The sequence below is a fragment of the Mobula birostris genome, chromosome 25, assembly GCF_030028105.1.
Source record: "Mobula birostris isolate sMobBir1 chromosome 25, sMobBir1.hap1, whole genome shotgun sequence".
Lineage (NCBI taxonomy): Eukaryota > Metazoa > Chordata > Chondrichthyes > Myliobatiformes > Myliobatidae > Mobula > Mobula birostris.
In genome coordinates, this window is record NC_092394.1 from 38,273,353 (window position 1) to 38,294,066 (window position 20,714).

Sequence of the window (20,714 nt, forward strand, 5' to 3'; positions counted from 1 at the left end):
TAACAGTAAAACTTACAACAGAAACTGCAGGCAGGAAATATAATGGCTTGTACAACTGTTGGTGCTGCTTCAACGGTGGGAAGATTCATTGCTCATTTAAACAATGCTGTTTCTGACATTTCCTTGCATATAATGTGTCATTCACCATCAACATTTGGTTGCAAAAAAACTGAGAGGACGTTTGCATGACACCCTTGTTCCTGTAATAATGCCTGACAACTTCATCAAATCAAATGCACTTGAAGATCATCTTTTTTGACAACTTTGTGAGGAAAGCGAAGAAGATTTTGAATGGCTATTAATACATGATGAGGTCTGATTGTTATCTAAAGGTAATTGTCTTGGTGGCTTTGTTGCACTTTAGGATAGTATTGTAGCATCTGTAAGTGATAAGCTGCTTGGAGAGCAAATTGTTGCTGCTAACTCTGACGTAATTTTACCTGTTGGATATACTTGAAAAATGAATTTATTAAACAAACAGTTACAAGGAAAAATTGCAATTTCATATCTTGCAAAGAGGCTATTACTGCTTTCCTTGGAAAACTCAAACTGTTCAGCGCGATATTGGACGTCTCAAGTTTATGCAATTTTCATCACTGGCCACTCTTAAAATAGAGTTGCATTGTATATCTGGACCATTTGAAATAACTGCACACTGATGTGGAATTTCAGTTCAGAGACTTGCTGGAGATGCATCTTCTCGACTGGGTGGTGGACCTATCTGGGGTCAATGTGAATGATGTTGACACCACATTGCAAGAATATCTTACTGAGCTGCAGAGTGATGTAACAGCTCAAGCAAGGTCCAAACACTGCAAGCAACATTTCTGGATAACTAGTGATGTTCAAAATAAGTTACCACAACTTTGGGAGAAAGCAGAGTTGTTTTATATTGGGTTTCCCATCTCTTATCTAGCTGAATGTGGTTTTAGTCAAGCTCTTCATCTGCTATCAAAAGCTCTTAACCGTGGTGATGTTGTGAAAAGAGGTGATCTTTGATTATCTTTAACCAAGCTGCAACCAGATACTGAAAAACTCGCTGGACTACATGAGTCACAAGGATCTCACAAAATACCCAAAGTAACAGTAGTAAGTGCTTTTTGTTGCTGGTTGGAAAAATATTATGTGTATTATAAATAAAACATCCTATTTAGAGCTTTGAAACAGTTTTATTTTTCTCATGCATCGGTAAAATTATATTTAACATATAGCAATACCTATAACCTGTTAAAACATAAATATTGACCCTATATTAGAATACTTATTGCAGTTGACCACATAAAACTTTAACAACTAATAGAGACTAAGGCGGGTTGGGGCCACAGACGTAAATGAAAGTCACAAGATGGCTATGAGCAGGGAAAGGTAGAGAACCACTAATTGAAAAAATTACCGCCAACCTTAAGCTCTTGATTTCTTCCCAGCGGGGAATGCAGTAATCCTACAGCGTTATGTAAGTTCTTCCTACAGCTTGTGACAGAGCACATAGTTCTTGTTTTAGCGGTGTAAAAAGTATTGTGCTGCTTTTAAATGTACCCTTGTACTATTATTTTTGTAAGGGGTCTGAGTGTGCCTCTCAGACCACCTCATCGTGCCCCTTGCACCTTATTTGTGCACTTGCACTGGACTTTCTCTGTAACTTTAACACTATATTCTGCATTCTATTATTGTTTCCTCTTTGTGCCACTCTGATATACTTATGTGAGGAATGATCTGTCTGGATGACGTGTAAACTAAGCCTATATTGCATGGTAGATGTGACAATAATAAATCCATTACCAATTAGCACAATGAAATCCGAGTCCACATATATTTTACTTTTTAAATAATTGAGTTTAATGCACAGTATATTATTCTGCTAAACTGAATATTATTCAATTAATTTTAGTGATCAGGGAAAAAAATAGATATGTTTACTTTTAATGCTATACTATTATCTCAGGAAACCTGGATAATTTCTGAAAGTGCATGACATATATTCCATTATGTGTATCAAAGGAGGATTTTGGTGACCTTGCATAATAAACTGGCAACTGAGTGATTTTACTGATGTTCTGCTGCTCATCAATGAATGCTGGCACCATTCATAAGCTGGTTCATTGTTGTGGCTCCTTTGCCTCTGACGGTTGACAGAAATTCTCCTTTTTCAGTACTAACACTGATGACCTTGTCTCCGCAGACAGCGTGGCCCTTAGGCATGTTGAGAAGGGAAGCATATTCATCCAGCATTTGATTGACGTTATGAGGCAAAACGCATGCAATGATCATATTGAGGAGCTGTTCTTCAAGGTAAGAGAGGACAAATAGCTATTGCGGGAATTATTGAGATCATAGTGGGATGGGAAGCGACAAGGTAATTGCTTCATAGGCTCCAGCAACACTCCTCCTTCGAACTAACCACCAGTCAGGAGGCAGGTGGTATCTTTATTTTCAATTTGTTCTTCCCTCTGGAAAATGCCTGGGCAATCCACGGCATTTCTCAGTTCATTCTCCTGCCACAAGCAGAATCAAAGAGTGAGAGAGACAGAAAGTCCTATTATGCATTACAGCATGCTTCCATGTCTGAGCTCCTCTTAGAATATTTTGAAACCCATCACCCTCAAATTCCAATCTTCAAATGTGATCCCTCCAAAATCCAATTCTGGAATCTTAGTAATGAATGCAATTGATTAAAGATTACAGGTCTCCCTTCATTTATGAATGTTTGATTCATAGATTTACTTCAGTTTGCATATCTTGATGATATGGGGAGGCCATTCAACCCATCAAACCCATGCTGGATCTCAGAACATTGCCATTTGTCCCATCTCCTATTATTTTCCTTTAACTTCTCTTGCATGTTCATTAATTCTCTCCTAATTACCCTGCTATTCACTGGAGAAATTAACAGTACATCTGCCAGTTAACCTATCGGTACATTCTGGGTACACCAGGGGAGACAGATATGGTCACAGTGAGAAAATGTAAAACCAAACAGATAAGGCAGGAAGTAAGGTCAAACCCACATTGTTAGTGCTATATGACAGCGGCACCAACAGCTGCACATTGTGCCATACAATTGACTTATTAAGGTACTGTACATATCCACAATTTATAAAAACAGCCACATTAAGAAAGGTCACTGTTCAACTGACAGCTTCTCTAAAGTACATTGCTGTTTACAGTAGACTTTTGACTTAAATATATATTAAATAAGCCACAGATGGTTGAAATAATTGACTGTGGACACAGTTGGAAATAAAATTTAATTGAGTGTGGAGCAATGCTACTCCAGGAAATGAATCACATGCTACAAAGAGCAGGTACATAATCAGGAGGAAATCGAAGAAAGATTAAGTCTGTAGTTAGGAGACCAGGATCAATTGCAAGTGCCTTGAGTTTGATGAGGAAAAATGAGTGTATGTAAAGAAAAAACATAAAGGAACAATGTATCTTCTGAAAGTGGTTTGAACATTTCAAGAAATATACCTATCCGCTTATTTATTTTTCTAGTTGAAGAGATAGAGAGTATGAGAGAAGAACTTTTTCAAAAGAATTGAAACAAGTGATTGATAATAGTAGCTACTGTCCTAAGCAAGTGAATTGAATTGAATTGAATGATCTTTATTGTCATTATACATAGGTACAATGAAGCTGTTTGGCTTCCTCTCAGGCAATTAAATAAAGTGGTAGACAAAAACAAGACAGTAATAGAAAAACAGTATTAAATAGATAGGTAGCAGAAAATAAGATGCAGCAGCACCAGAATATCACAGTAATGCACAAAGTGCCGTTAGTGCGAGTATTTGAGTCCTTGTGTGTGCTCACAGTTTCAGTCATTGTTCTGTGGGAGTGGTGTGATGGAGGCCACAGCTCTGGGATAGAAGCTGTTCCTCAGTCTATTTGTTCTGGCTTTTAGTGTCCTGAACCTTTTGCAGGATGGCAGCAGGTCAAACAGGGAGTGGCCAGGGTGTGTGGTGTCTCTGGTTATGCTGATTGCTTTCCTCCTGAGTCTGCTGGAATATATGGTGTCCAGTCCTGGGAGCTCCATCCTGACAATTCGCTGGGCCGCCTTCACCACACGATGCAGGTCTTGTTGCTCAGCGGCTGTGCAGCTGGCATACCGCACTGTGGCGCTGTTGGTCAGGATGGTTTCAATTGTCCTTCTGTAGAAGTTAAGCAACAGCTTTTGTGGAAGTTTGGCCTGTTTCAGCTTTCTGAGGAAGAAGAGTCTTTGTTGTGCCTTTTTTTACAAGCAGCGAGGTGTTGGTGGTGCATGTCAGCTGTTTCAGCAACGTAACTCCAAGGAACTTTAGGTTTTCCACACTTTCCACTACCTCTCCATGTATATGGAAGGGGGTGTGTACTCTGTCCTTTGATCTCCTGAAGTCAATGATCACCCCTTTTGGTTTAGAAGTGTTAAGGACCAGGACCAGGTTTCATCCTCGTCCGAGATCAGACCAACCACTGTTGTATCATCCACAGTGCACAGTGCTTAGCGTGGATGAGATGCTGCCCGTTTGGAAGAAGATACTCTCACACACATTCATCTGCAGGGATGAGAAACTACTTCAGGCTTCAATGCTGCCAAAGTTCAACTTATTTTTCTCCTTGGAGCCATTGCTGCGGATGGCTGAAATCCTAAGCCTCTTAATCTTGACCCGAGAGCTCTAAACGAGAACTCAAAGGCCACTCTTCTAGTCATGTAGCAATCAAACTAAAGAACCTGGGCATCAGTGCTACTTTACCAAGATTATCCTACTTTGATCCTCTTCCCACTCTTCTCCAAGCAATATTGCATAAGGAAAAACCTTGGCAACAAAGTCCTGTTGGTTGTCAACAAAGCTGCAGACATTACGTTAACATTAAGGATATGACTAAAAACATCTAGGTTGCATTGTCGCCCCTTAATGCCATTCCATTGTTACAACCCATGTGTATCAGATGCTATAGAGATGTTTTAGGTTTGGTATCTGTTTTGAGTATGAGGCATGCATTTTGGAGTCAAGTGGCAATAACAAAACCTCAACTAGATTGTCATTGACTCTGTCAGTGCCTCTTGTGATTATATATGGTGTAGATTATGGCCAGAGTCTGCATGACTTCCATGGACTTAGGAATCTGAAAATCTCCAAGAAGGCCAATCAAGTTGATACGTAGGGCAGGATTTGAGGACGCAGACGTGGATGACGTAGAAGTGTTTCTGGAATTGCCTGGTGGCAGAAGAGTTACTGGTGTTACATGGTGATGGGCTCAAAAACAATCTTCTAGAACTTAGTGTCACACAGGAGCAAACAGCCGCAGCGTAGCACTGCTGCTGTCAAAACAAGTCAGAATGAAAAGCCTTCCAGAGACTGGCATTCATAGCAAGAGGATTCAAGTACAGGAGCAGGGAGGTACTACTGCAGTTGTACAAGGCCTTGGTGAGACCACACCTGGAGTATTGTGCGCAGTTTTGGTCCCCTAATCTGAGGAAAGACATTCTTGCCATAGAGGGAGTACAAAGAAGGTTCACCAGGTTGATTCCTGGGATAGCAGGACTTTCATATGATGAAAGACTGGATGAACTAGGCTTATACTCGCTGGAATTTAGAAGATTGAGGGGGGTTCTTATTGAAACATATAAAATTCTAAAGGGATTGGACAGGCTAGATGCAGGAAGATTGTTCCCAGTGTTGGGGAAGTCCAGAATGGGGGTCACAGTTTAAGGATAAGGGGAAGCCTTTTAGGACCGAGATGAGGAAAAACTTCTTCACACAGAGAGTGGTGAATCTGTGGAATTTTCTGCCACAGGAAACAGTTGAGGCCAGTTCATTGGCTATATTTTAGAGGGAGTTAGATATGGACCCTTGTGGCTAAAGGGATCGAGGGTATGGAGAGAAGGCAGGTACAGGGTTCTGAGTTGGATGATCAGCCATGATCATACTGAATGGCAGTGCAGGCTCGTAGGGATGAATGGCCTATTCCTGCACCTATTTTCTATGTTTCTATGTTTCTAAGCTGTCAACTTCAAGGTCAAGCATTCCAGCATGGTGTGCAGCATAAGATGTGGCCACATGATTGAAGATGCTCTGCTTTGACATTAGGTCCTTATGAGAAGAGAAAGATAAAAGCTACTATACTCTGACGTTCAATGATACCTTCCCTAAGACTTGTTCATCATCCACCCAGGAACTGGAAAGAACCATCACCTTCAACATGAAAGCTCCATCAAGCTCAGATTCAGCAGCATCACCATTACCTGAACAGCCGTGACAACCCTGCCTCTTGCCTTCCCTGCTCCCTCCTAGACTTAGAATGCCACCATGAACTGGAAGGTGTGGGCCACCTAGCCCCTTGCACCTGCTCTGCTCTGCTGTTCCACTGAGCCTGCTGATCAGATTGCAACCTCAGCTCTTCATTCCCACATACCTCTCACCCTCTTCTCATCAAGAATCTGCCTGAATAAAATTGCCCTACTGCTAGCCTTTGTGTTGGCACATGGCCAAGTGGTTAGGGCGTTCATCTAATGATTTGAAGGTCGCTAGTTCGAGCCTTGGCCGAGGCAGCGTGTGTGTCCTTGAGCAAGGCACTTAACCACACATTGCTCTGCGACGACACTGGTGCCAAGCTGTATGGGTCCTAATGCCCTTCCCTTGGACAACATCGGTGGCGTGGAGAGGGGAGACTTGCAGCATGGGCAACTGCTGGTCTTTCATACAAACTTGCCCAGGCCTGCGCCCTGGAAACTTTCCAAGACGCAAATCCATGGTCTCATGAGACTAACGGATGCTTATTATTATTATTATTATTCTGCTAGCCTTTAAGAATTCTTAAAAATGATAACTCTTTCACAGTAGGGTAGTCCCCCAACTGTGGCCTCCCTGAACTGTTTCCAATGTATTCATGTGCTTCCTTAACTGAGGAGACTAATATTGAACAGAGTAGTCCAGATGTGGCCTCGTCAATGTCCTACATAACTGAAGCTGAATGCCTTCTATAACAGTATGTTGTGTTCCAGATTGGGGAGTAAGTTCACAAACCATCAAAATGTCCACTAATTAAGAGTTAACCTCTGTCAGGTGTGAAACAAGGTTGTTCATCTGTGAGTATCTTCCCTTGTTGGCAGTCCAGTCAACAACCTCCACAGATAATGGTGATGTTGTACCAGGAGATCTCCTGACTATCCTAAGACATAGTTCCATTGTGTTATAGGATCATAGAGTCAAACAGCAGAGAGGCAGGCCTTTGGACTGCCACCTCTACAATGACGAATCGTTAAGTCCGAGCTGGACTAATCCCTTTTACCAGCACTCAGTCCATAGCCTTCTAGATATTCATGATTTACCTGTTTTCCCAGATGCTTCTTAAATGTGAGAATACCTGTCTCCATCATCCTGTCAGGCAGAGCTCTCCAGAATCCAAACACATTCTTCCTCCCTTTGATCCTCTCGCTCCTCACCTTAAACACATGCCATAAGCTCAAAAGACATAGAAGCAGAATTAGTCATTTGACCCATTGAGTCTTCTCTGCCATTCCATCAAGGCTTCTTTAATATCCCTTTCAACCCTATTCTCCTGCCTTCTCCCCATAACCTTAGACGCCCTGAATAATCAAGAACCTATTACCCTCTGCTTTAAATATACCCAATGACTTGGCCTCCACAGCCATCTGTGGCATTGAATTCCACAGAATCCCCACCCTTTGGCTAAAGAAATGTCTCCTCATCTCTATTGTAAAGGGATGTTCCTCTTTTCTGAGTCTGTGCCCTCTGGTCCTAGATCCCCCTACCATAAGAAACATCGTCTACACGTCCACTCTATCTATGTCTTTCAGTATTTGGTAGTTTCAATGAGATTCCTCCCCATTATTCTAAGCTCCAGCAAGTACAAGCCGGAGCCATCAAACCCTTTCATACCTTGACAACCTCCTCTGGATGCTCTACAATGCCAGCACATGTCTTAGATAAGGAGCCAAAAACTGCTCACTGTACTCCAAGTGTGGTCTGGCCAATGCTGTAGAAAGTCTCAGCATTACATCCTTGCTCTTATATTCTAGCCTTCTCGAAATGAATGCTAACATTACATTTGCCTTTCTTACCACCTTTAGGGAATCATGCACAAGGATTCTGAAGTCCCTTTGCACGTCTGATTTTTGAATTCGGTCTCCATTTAGAAAATAGTTACGTCTTTCTTTCTACCAAAGTGCATGACTATACGCTTTCCATCAGTCACTTAGTTGCCCATTCTCCAAACTGTCCAAGTCCTTCTGTCTTACTGCTTCCTCAACACGCCCTGCTTCTCCACCGATTCCATCATCCAAATCATTGACATATATCATGAAAAGAAGTGGTCCCAACACCAGTCCCTGTGGCACACTACTAGTCACAGACAGGCAACCAGAAAAGGCCCCCTTTATTCCCACTCTTTGTCTCCCACCAGTCAGCTGATCTTGTATCAATGTTACTATCTTTCCTGCAATACTGTGGGCTCTTATCTTGTTTTGCGGCCTCATGTGTGGCACCTTGTCAAAGACCTTCTGAGAATCCAAGTAAACAACATCCACTGACTCTCCTTTGTCTATCCTGTCTGTTACTTCCTCAAAGAATTCCAACAGATTTGGCAGGCTAGATTTCCCCTCTAAGAAAACAAGCTGAATTCGGCCTCTGGTTTTAGAGACATCAGCCATGGGTCTTACTCCATCTCTGTTTGCTTTCTCTACCTCCTTTTCATTTCACACCCCTCCTCAGTCCATTAATTACCTCAAAATCCATTTCTGCTGCTCTCCTTCTCTCCATACTGGCCACCTCATGTATCCACTCTCAGTCCTGATGTAAGGTTTTGACCTGAAATGTCAACAGCATCGTTCCTTCCTCAAGTGCTGCATGGCCCACAGAGTTCCACCAGCCCAAATACCAGCTTCTGCAGTCCCTAGTGCCTTACTATCTGCCCTGTCTGTGTCTCTCATAATTTTTTTTTCTATCTCTTAGATCCCCACCCCCTACCACCATTCAGCCTTCCTTTTTCCAAAGAAGTCAACCCCAGCCTAACCAGTTTCTCCTCATAAATGAAACATATTTTTGGTGCATACCCTCCCTTTTTCAGTGAAAACCTGCTGCCAGCTTATAAATTTACAGAGAATTACTGCCTTACTGTCTGGAGTGGATACCAGAACTTTATGTGACCACACATAGTAGCTTTCATATACGTTTAGTAAAATTGCTAAAAAGAACTTCCACATTCAAAGTATTTTAAAAATAATTGAATTTTACTGGAGAATTCAACACCTGGAGACTGCTATTCTAATAGACTAAAATATAATTCCTATCTCCCTGTGCATCCATTTTTAGTTTTACTCTGACAGTGCAATATTATTGTGGAGAGTGAGCAAAGGAGCAATAGAGAGGGATGGGCAAGTACCCTGCTTGAGAAAAGTGAAGTATTAGCAAAGATAATGAAATAGGAATGTATATGAAAATATAATGAAGGAGAATGTGACTGAATTATTAGGAATGTATAGCCTGGTGCTATGCTAAGTTTGTGTTCTGGATTCATGGGCACCATTGATACCGTTAGGACCTTTTGCTGTAAATCTCATTTGGTAACTGCAATTTCTCCTTTTTTACCCCCTCAGGTACAGCAGTCCTTCATGGAATTTACCAGACAACTGCCTGTGAAGGAGAGAGCCACGCTGATGAAGAAATTCTACCTCTTTCCTGGTTTTTGACACTTTGGTTCCCGGAAGCGAACCAACCCAGAAATCCAGAGCACTGTTCAAATCAAAGTTCAGCTGAGTTACTTCAGCAGTAGAATATCAGAATATACATTGGAAATTATTTTAAGGCACTCCGTAGGATGTATATTGATGGGCTGGGAAGGTCTGTGGGAAAGGAGAGGGTGGTAAACTCCACCCAGCAAGGTGAAAGGTATGAGTGGTATCTAGATACCTGAGGCCTGTTTGCCTCTGTTCTTGTTAAATTAATTGGGGGCTTTTAATTTGCTTTGATTGATTACATATTGCATATTGCTTCAGATAGTCTCAAGGACAGCAAAATGAGCGAGTCCACTGCATCTTGTACAATTTTCAATTCTCACTGCACTAGCAGTGAAGCTAGAGCTCAGTTCTTCTGCCTGTCCGGGGGGGCAAAGACCACCATTGCTGTCGATCCACATTCTCAGAAGAGTGATATATCAACAAGGGGTACTGGCTTTAGACACATTCGTACTGACCTTTATGAGGATATTTGTGCCAGTAGTCATTGTTCCTTGTTTATTTTTGTTTAATGTTCATTTATTTCGCCGTGTAGCTTTGTGATCTTCGCTGCTATCACTCAGGCTCATGCACACTCCTGCCACCCCACTCCTTCGCATCCCAGGGCACACCCACACAAATACAGAGTGTTCAAAGTTCACGCAGTCAACACCAGAGATCAGAATTGAACCCAGATCACTGAACTGAGCCCAGCTCTGAGACAGCAGCACTACTGTGCTGTCCCCTACAGGTTGGACAGTGAAGCTATTTGCCTCAGAGATTAGCAATTCATTGCTGAGTCTTTAATCAGAAGGAGCAGGTTGAGCTGCAGTAGTGCCTGAGGTAGTTTTAATCTTCTTCACTTTTTCTTTCCTATATGGTTGCGTGAACTCGGCCTTTTCTCCTTGGAGCAATGGAGGATGAGAGGTGATCTGGATAGAGGTGTACAGGATGATGAGAGGCATTGATCGTGTGGATAGTCAGAGACTTTTTCCCAGGGCTGAAATGGCTAACATGAGAGGGCACAGTTTTAAGGTGCTTGGAAGTGGGTAAGAGGAGATGTCAGGGGTAAGTTTTTTTATGCAGAGAGTGGTGAATGCATGGAATGGGCTGCACGGTGGTGGAAGCGGATACGATAGGGTCTTTTAAGAGACTCCTAGATAGGTACAAGGGGCTTAGAAAAATAGAGGGCTAGGTAATTTCTAAGGTAAGGACGTGCTTGGCAGAGCTTTCTGGGCCAAAGGGCCTGTATTGTGCTGTAGGTTTTCTATGTTTCTATGTGAGTTCAACAGTCCCCTGGGGTTCAGAAGAATGAGGGGCCATTTCATTGAAACAGAAATGCTTATGGGGATTGACAGGGTAGATGCTGAATCACTGTTTTCCTTGGCTGGAAAACCTAGAACTAGGAGTGAGGACAAGATCTTTGCTATTAGAACTGAGGGTTGTAGAGACTTATTTCTCTACACGTGGAACTTCAGAATTCTCTACAATGCATGCTTCAAGTATATTCAAGACTAGATGTTTACACACTGAAGAAATCCATGGATATGGAGATAGAGCAGGCCATGATGTGGATGTAGACTTTCAAACTTGATTTATTGAGTACTGAAGTATGCTCTAGAGGAGTGTATAACCCCACTGCTCCTCCTCCTCTTCCAAGTCATTGTTGGTCCGTACGTAAACTCTGCTCACTTGACTTAGTTCCATATATGTTGAATATTCCTTGCTTATAAAAAATATAATTGAGGTCAGTCTTTAAAACTCCAATTTATAGAGTCGTAGAAAAGTACAACACACCCTTTGACCTATCTAGTCTGTTGTGAAACATTTACTCTGCCTACTTCCATTGACCTGCATCAGGACCATAGCCCTCCATACCCCTACCATCCACGTACCTATCCAAACTTCTCTTAAATGTTTAAATTGAGCTCGTGCTGGCAGCTCATTCCACACTCTCACAACCCCCTGAGTGAAGAAGTTTCCCCTCATGTTCCCCTTAAACTTTTCACCTTTCACCCTTAACCCCTGGCCTTGCGCTGCAGTCCAACCCAACTTCAGTGGAAAAAAACCTGCTTGCAGTTACCCTATCTATACCCCTCATAATTTTATATACCTCTATCAAATCTCCCATAAGTCTTCTACATTCCAAGGAATCCTAACCTATTCAATCCTTATAACTCAGGTCCTCCAGACTTGAAAACATCTTTGTAAATTTTCTCTGTACTCTTTTCAACCTTATTTACGCCTTTCCTGTAGGTATGTGATGTGGCTTGCTTTTCAGGAGCAAATGGAATTCCTGTCATTTGCTGCACTTAATGGAGGAAACAATCAGCCAGATTTCACTTTTAATAAACCTAGAACCCTAGTTCGTATCTCCTTATTCTTCATTTCCCATACAAAGGAACTGGACTCTCCCTTAACAAATTCTATCAGCATTTTGAACTTCTCAATTATTTCATTTCTCAACACCCTGTATTCAAGGGATATAAGTCATTTGAAACAACCTTTCTTCAAAACTTAACCCTCTAAGTAACTTTGGTGTCTTGCATCATACCATGTCCAGAAATCCTTTATGAGGTGCTATGCACAAAGCAGAATATTGTTCTCCAGGTGAGATCAGAATAAGTCTCTATTCAATGTTTGTTTGAACAGTATTTGGAACAAAATTAGAGACAGTCATCTGTTTCCTTGTGCTGAAAAATACATTCACTCATTTGTCGCGTGAGTCAAGTTAAAGGGGTCAATACATGTCTTTGCCAGAAGAGGGCAGTCACTACTCAAACTTTGCAAATGTGTAATGGAAATAAAAGACTGCAGATGCGTCCTTCTGCAGGAAACAAAGCGCTGGAGGAACTCAACAGGTCAGGTAACATCTACGGAGGAAAATGTCAACTGTCCATTTCCCTCGATTGATGCTGCCTGAGTTCCTCCATCGCTTTTCAACTGTGAATATGTGTGTGTGTGGCTGTTCTTAAGGTCCATACTGAGCCAATTGAGTGGTCACTGACATGAGCAGCTGATATACATTGTTGCCCTGTACTGAAGGCCCCCTCCCCTTTTTGTTCTACTCAGTAAAACTCATTGATTCAGTTAGTAACAATTAACTGCAAATTCACAAAATCAGCAGAAGCAGTATTTCAGATAATCGAAAGTGGAAGATTTTGTGGTTAAATCACTCACTTTTGCTGAGATTAAAATACCTCAGTAATAGTGAAATTTGATTTGAAATATAGGCATTATTTAGATTGTTTCAATTTTAATGATATTGGAAGATTGATAAATCTGTCAACATGTTTTATTTTTTGAGAATAATAATATGTTTCTTCTTTCCTAAATATGTGTTTTATTATTTTGCAGGAAGAAATCTCTTAGAGCATGAGACATAAGAGCAGAAATAGGCCATTCAGCCCATTGAGTTTGCTCCACCATTTGATCATGACTCATTCATTTCCCTCTCACCCCGTTCTCCTGTCTTCTCCCCATAACTTCTCACATCCTGACTAATCAAGAACTTACCAACCTATGACTTAAATAGACCCAAAGACTTTGCCTACACAACCGCCTGTGGCAACGAATTCCACAGATTCACCACCCTCGTGCTATAGAAATTCCTCTTCATCTCTGTTCTAAACGGATGTCCCTCTACTCTGAGGCTGTGCCTTCTAGTCCTACATTCTCCCACCATAGGAAACATCTCAACAGATCTCTTTTTAGGCCTTTCAACATCTGATAGGTTTCAGTGAGATTCCCCCTCCCCCCCATTCTTCTAAATTCCAGCGAGTAAGGGCCAGAGCCGTCAATCACAACCCATACGATAAGCCTTTCATTCCTGTAATCATTCTTGTGAACCACCTCTGAACTCTCTCCAATGTCAGCATATCCTCTCTTAAATAAGGGGGCTAAAACTGCTCACAATACTCAAAGTGAGGCCTCACCAATGCCTTATAAAGCCTCAGCAATATATCCTTGCTTTTATATTCCAGTTCTCTTGAACAGATGCTAACATTGCATTTGCCTTCCTCACAACTGACTCAACCTACAGATTAACCTTTAAGGAATCCTTAATGAGGACTCCCTAGTCCCTTTGCACCTCGGATTTTTGAATTTCTCCCCATTTAGAGAATAGTCTATGCTTTTATTCCTTCTGCCAAAGTGCACCACCATACACTTCCTGACACTGTACTCCATCTGCCACTTTTTTGCCCATATTCCTAACCTGTTTAAGTCCTTCTGCACCCTTGCTGCTTCCTCAACACTACCAGCCTGTCTTTGTATTGCCTGCAAACTTGGCCACAAAGCCATCCAAAACACTTCACATGCAACATAGAAAGGAACCGACACTGACCCCTGCAGAACACCACTGATCATCGGCCGCCAATCAGAATGGTTTCCCTTTATTCCCACTCTTTGCCTCCTGCCAATCAGCCAAAGCTCTATCTATGCTAGTATCTTTCCTATAATACCACAGGCTCTTAAGCATGTTAATCAACCTCATGTGGCACTTGGTCAAAGGCCTCCTGAAAATCCAAGTACACAAAATGTACTGATTCTCCTTTGTCTATCCTGCTTGTTATTTTTTCAAACAATTCCAACAGATTTGTCAGGCAAGATTTTCCCTTAAGGAAGCCATATTGATTGTGGCCTATTTTATCATGTGCCTCCAAGTACCTTGAAACCAGATCCTTAACAATTGTCTCCATGTTTTGGGGGCCGCTGAAGGCGGACCCAAATGCAAGACACAGACACTAAAGTACTGGGAATTGGACTGGACTGGACACAGACTAGGAGCTGGGACAGGAACACAGACTTGGGCTAGGACTTTGGTTAAGAAAGCGGGACCAGGACGAGGAACTGGGAACTAGGAGCCTGGGTTTGGACTCCGAGCCAGAGACTGGACAAGGACCCAGAACCTGGGTCTTGACTGGGGCTCGGACTCCGGAACTAGGCGAAGACGTGACATGGCTACAGGACTGGATGGGGCTATGGTTCTTCGAGGCTTTCCTGGGCAGGACGAGGTACTCCTTCTTAGAGCACAGGGCTGGGACCCTTCCTAGGACACAGGGCCGAGACCCTTCCTTGGATGCCTGGCCGGGATGACTGCCGAGGTAAATCACCGAGGAAACTGTCAGGGATTCAGATGGGGAGTGGAAGAGAACAGTCCTGCCTCAGGGTAATGGCAAAGAAGGTCTGGCTTACCCAACGGAGGCAAAGACGGGAAGGGACAGATCCAACCGCAGGGTAACGGCAAGGACAGCCTGACTTACCCCACAGAGGCAAGGACAGGAAGGGAGCTCAATCTGGGGTGGCTCCGAGTCTCGGGGCAGCCAGCAACCTTGTCTGGCTACGGAAACAGCGGAATCTATATCTAGCTCAGAGTGACAGATGGCCACGTAGCTGGCCCCGGTAATGGCTGAATCCATACCACGATGACTGCTCTGACGAGCAACAACAAGGCTTCATGAAGCAGTGGTCCTCCAACCAGGCCTAGAGATCATGAATGGCTGCTCTAGCCTTCCACCGGCGGGTTGCTCCAAGGGGATACTGACAGGACGAACCAGCACCCACACTTCTTCTTCTTCTTCTTGTGCTGTTTTATGGCAGTTGGCAAACCAGCTTTAAGGTGCATTACAGTCACCTGCTAGACTGGAGTGTGGATCGTTGGATAAACAGGAGAAGGGAAAAGAATTGCATTCCCTAAATTCTATATAATAAACCCGAGTCTTTCAGATAAGATACTTCATGATACAGACCTGTATTTCTCTTGAATTCCCGCTTAAAATATCTTCTATACCCACATCAGTTCTTTTATTTATCTTAAGCGCTCCTATCATCTTCACTCTTTCTTTTTGATACTTCTTACATTTTATCAATACATGTTCAACTGTTTCTGGTTAATCACAGTATTCACACAACCCAGTTGGATGTTTCCCTATTTTGTGTAATGTGTAATTAAGACTAGTGTGTCCAATTCTCAAACGACTGATGATCACTTCTGTCTTTCCATATCCACTTGACAATCTTTTGTATCTGACTTGCCTCTGTATTTTGTACAGTTGTCTCTCTGTTTCACTCTCATCCCAATGCTTCTGCCATGTCTCCTCAATACGTGTTTTAATAATGCCCTTGACTTCCGCTTTGCTAAGAGGGATCCGGACCTCTAATATAGATGATTTGAGCGATTGTTTAGCTATACTATCCACCTTTTCATTACCCTTCACTCCACAATGAGCAGGAACAGCACCCACACTCCATCCCAGGGCCACTTATATTCCCAGTCCCATGACAAGCATCAGGTGCCTATGATTAAGCCCAACTGAAACAAGGGACAGCCGGAAGACCCGGAGTCCACGGACTGGACCATGAACCGGAATGCGGACTTTACAAACCGGGCCATGACACTCCAACATCTTCCCAACTACTGAAGTCAGGCTATCTGGCCTATAATTTCCTTTCCTGAAGAGTGGAGTGACAGTTGCAATTTTCAGTCTCTTCCAGAACCATGCCAGAATCTAGTAATTCTTGAAAGATCAGCATTAATGCCTCCACAATCTATTCAGCTACCTTTATCAGAACCCTGGGGTGTAGTCCATCTGGCCCAGGTGACTTATCTACCTTCAGACCTTTCCGTTTCCCAAGCACCTTCTCCTGAGTTATAGAAAATACCCTCACATGTGCCCCGACACTCTCGAACTTCTGGCTTACTGCTAATGTCCTTCACAGTGATGATTGATGTACAGTTGCGTCATCCCGCCCTTAGAATACTTCTTTGGGATTTACCTATCCTGCACCTTCTGAATTGTTCCCAGAAACTCCAGCCATTCGCTGTTCTGCTGCCATTTCTGCTAGCGTTCCCTTCCAATCAACTTTGGCTAGTTCTGTTTTCATGCCTCTGTAATTCCTTTTACTCCACTGTAATACTGAAACATATGTCTTTAGCTTCTCCTTCTCAAATTATGATCACTGTCTCCGAAGGTTTCCTTTACCTTAAGCTTCCTAATCAAATCTGGTTCATTACACAACACCCAGTGACGTATTGCTGATCCCCTAGTGGACTCAACCTCAAGCTGCTCTAAAAAGCCATCTTGTAGGCATTCTACAAATCCTGTCTCTTGGGATCCAGTAACAACATAATTTTCCCAATCTACCTGCATATTGAAATCTCTCATGACTGTCATAACATTGTCCTGACATACCTTTTCTATTTCCCATTGTAATTTGTAGCCCACATCCTGGCTACTGTTCAGAGGCCTATATTTAACTTCCATCAAGGTCTCTTTACGCTTGCAATTTTTTAACTCTGCCATAGGATTCTACATCTTCTGATCCTATGTCATCTCTTTCTAAGGATTTGATTTTACTTTTTTTTACAAACAAAGCCTCTCCACCTCCTCTGTCCACCTGCCTGTCCTTTCAATCGAATGTGTATCTTTAGATGTTAAGCTCCCAACTATGACCTTTCAGCCACAACTCAGTGATGCCCACATGTCATACCTGCCGATCTCTAACTGTGCTAGAAAATCATCTGTCTTACTCCATATACTGTGTGCATTCAAATATAACACCTTCAGTCCTGTATCCGTCGGCCCTTTTTGATGTTGTCCCCCTTTTGCAATGCAACTCATCCCACTGACTGCAACTTAGCCCAATCATCTGCCTGTCCTTCCTGTCAGTCTCACCACACACTGCGCCTGCTTGCAAACCAACAGCCCCATCCTCAGCCCTGTCACTCCAGTTCCCACCCCCCTGCCAAATTAGTTTAAACCCTCCCCAACAGCTCTAACAAACCTGCCTGCTGGACTCACGTTTAGTGCAAAGAATACTCAGAAAAGGTTAAATAATCTATTGTCCTTATGTATTATAGTGGTGGTTAGTGTTTGTGGTAGGAATGTTGGGGTGGTTACAGGGAAATATCAACTAGAAACACTGTCTTTAGATATCACTCATCCATGGGGAAGTGCATATTTCAGCATACTTGGCAAGGGCATGTCAGTCCTTTTGATTTTTCCATCTGCAAAATAAAAATAACTTGCATCTTTTATTTTCTGTTCTTCTGTTCATCCCATTACATAAAGGATATACATTTCAGAAAGATTACAGAAATGTTTTGAAAGGCTGATAATGGCACATATCAAAAACTCCATTGCTGCCACACTGGACAGTCACCAATAGAACTGCTGTACAGCAGATGCCATAGCGTCTATCATGTACCCAGGCCCTGACACACCTAGAAAGCAAGGTCAGAATGTTGATTCTGGATTTCAATTCAACACTGTTGTCCCACAGGCTTTGGTGAAGGAACTCCTGCTCCTCAGTCTAAATCCACCACTGTGCATCTGGGTGTTGGAATTCCTAGTGAACAGACCTCAGTTAGTCAGGATGCACAACTGTTCCTCCCTCCCCATCGTCTTTGACACAAGTGCCCCCCAGGGCTGTATGCTGAGCCCATTACTGGACACTCTGCTCACACATGACTGCATGGCCAAACAGCCAAGCAATCACATGGTCAAGTTCGCCAATGACACGACGGTGAGGCTCATCACCAACAACAATGAGAGGGCCGACAGAGAGGAAGCGAAAGAGCTCGAGGCCTGGTGCCAGGCAAATAATGTCTTCCTTAATGCCATCAAGACAAAGGAGATGGTTATTGACTTCAGAAGAACTCACACCACTCACTCCATCTCCGACCCTTTACATTGGCAGCAAAGCAGTGGAAAATGCAAGCAGTTTCAAACTCCTAGGGCTATACATCATACACAACCTCTCATGGTTCCAGAACACAGCCAAGAAAGCTCACCAATGCCCCTTCTTTCTGAGGAGGCTGAAGAGAGCTGGACTTTGCACATGCATACTCATGTTGTTCTACAGATGCCCAGTAGAGAGGATCATGACAGGTGGCAGTGGACAGGAAGGCTCTACAACAGGTAATCAAACTGCCTAATGCATCACCAGCACCATCCAATCCATCATCAAGGACATGTATACAGAAAGGTGCTGGAAGAGGGCCAGTAACATCATGAAGGATATCTTTCATCCTAGTTGTGGACTGTTTGTCCCACTCCCATCAGGGAAGAGGCTATGTAACATCCACCAGACTCAAACAGTTACTTCCTTCAAGCAGTAAGACTGATCAATGCCTCTAAAGGCTGATTTATACTTCTGCGTCAACTCGACACCGTAGGTACGGCGTCACCGTGAAACCTATGCAGTGCCTACACAGATCCCTACGCTGTAGCCTAATGCGCACCTCTCCCAAAATGTAACTGCGCGCCACAGCAACGTAGACCGCAACAACAGTGATTGGTGTTCTACGCTGCAATAGCTTCCCATTGGCCGACTGAAGGGCAGGGAAGGAAATCTGGCTGCAATGCTTTCCATAAAGCTTTACAGACCTCCAAAATTATGGAGGACATATTTCACTTTTACGAAAAAAGACGCTCGCTTTAAACTTGTTTACCCCGAGAAAGACTACCATGATCATGAAGCCTTGCACGGGCAGGTGTGTGCGCATGCACGACATGCACGAATTGCAGAGCGGCGCAGACACACTAACGCACGAGTATAAATGCTCACAACGCGCATAGGTCAATTGCGTAGGTTACGGCGTCGAGTTGATGCAGAAGTATAAATCAACCTTAACTCCACCACTACTTTATTATCAGTCACCTTGTGTACAGCCTGACATCACTTTATAGACATACAATCAATCTATGTATAATAATATAGGCATCCGTTAGACTCATGAGACCATGGATTTGTGCCTCCAGGGCGCAGGCCTGGGCAAGGTTGTTAGGAAGACCAGCAGTTGCCCATGCTGCAAGTCTCCCCTCTCCACGCCACCGATGTTGTCCAAGGGAAGGACATTAGGACCCATACAGCTTGGCACCGGTGTCGTCGCAGAGCAATGTGTGGTTAAGTGCCTTGCTTAAGGACACACACGCTGCCTCAGCCAAGGCTCGAACTAGCGACCTTCAGATCACTAGACGAACACTTCAACCACTTGGCCATGTGCCAACACACTATGTGTATAAGCTATCTTTTGTATTCATATTTATTGGGTTTTTATTATTATTGTGTTCTTTATCTTTAGTGTGTTTTTGTGCTGCATCAGATCTGGAGTGACAATTATTTTGTTCTCCTTTACACTTGTGTACAGGAAATGACATTAAACAATCTCAAATCTTGATTCTAGAAGTTTTGGAAAGGGTATAGAGGTCCTGCCTGTATTATAGGATATGAGCTATAAAGAGATGCTGGAGAAACTTGATTTGTTGTCTCTGGAGTGGTGGAGGCTGAGGGGAAACCTGACAGAAGTTTATAAAATTATGGGAAACATATACAGAGTAAATAGTGCGAATCTGTTTCCCAGGGTAGAAATATAAAGAACTGGAAGATATGCACTGAATGTGAGAGAGGTAAGTTCAAAGGAGATGTACAGGGTAGGTTTTTTTAACACAGAGAGTAGTAGGTGCTTGGGACAGGTTCCCAGGGATAGTGGAACAAACAGAAACAACAGAAACAAATAAGGGGTAGTTGGATCCATGTTCTAGTCGTTACGGTAAAGCTGAAACCACACTTGGCTGAGAAGTCACAGGGACTTCTGAAACAATTGTCTGGCATTGCTCAACATATTAAGAGCAGGAAATGGATGGAGAGAGAAATTATAGACTCTGACATCTGCCACAATGCAGACCAAGACCTGTAACTTCAATTTCCATCACTTTACAGAGGTATTGCCAATGACGGTGAACTCCTTGTGAAATAATGTAGTAGAGCAAGGTCAGTAAGCACTTAAATTCCTTTGCAGTATTTTTAGGTGATCAAGTTTCGTCATCATTCCATCCTCAGACAATTCAAAGCCCAAGTAATTCCAATGCTCACACAGATCTCTGTTTACCCATTGTAACTCAGTACATCGTCATTAAATGCCCACACCCTTCATTGCCTCAGGGAACCCACCTCTGAGTATTCACTTGCTCCACAATACATACACTGATTACATATCTCT

At 42.9% G+C, this 20,714-nt stretch overlaps 1 protein-coding gene across 5 annotated transcripts in view; it reads left to right on the top strand.

Moving 5' to 3' along the window:
* LOC140187591 (caspase-1-B-like) overlaps positions 1 to 17,745 on the top strand; it is a 60,677-nt gene extending 42,932 nt beyond the window's left edge. For 4 of the 5 annotated variants that reach the window (XM_072243048.1, XM_072243051.1, XM_072243050.1 and 1 more), the window contains 2 exons: positions 2,180 to 2,289; positions 9,593 to 17,745. In XM_072243048.1, the coding sequence (XP_072099149.1) occupies positions 2,180 to 2,289; positions 9,593 to 9,685 (203 nt within the window). In that variant the 3' untranslated portion in view covers positions 9,686 to 17,745. The remainder of the gene's footprint in view (positions 1 to 2,179; positions 2,290 to 9,592) is intronic. The other variant, XR_011883120.1, reaches the window with a different exon arrangement.
* The last annotated feature ends 2,969 nt before the right edge of the window (positions 17,746 to 20,714 follow it).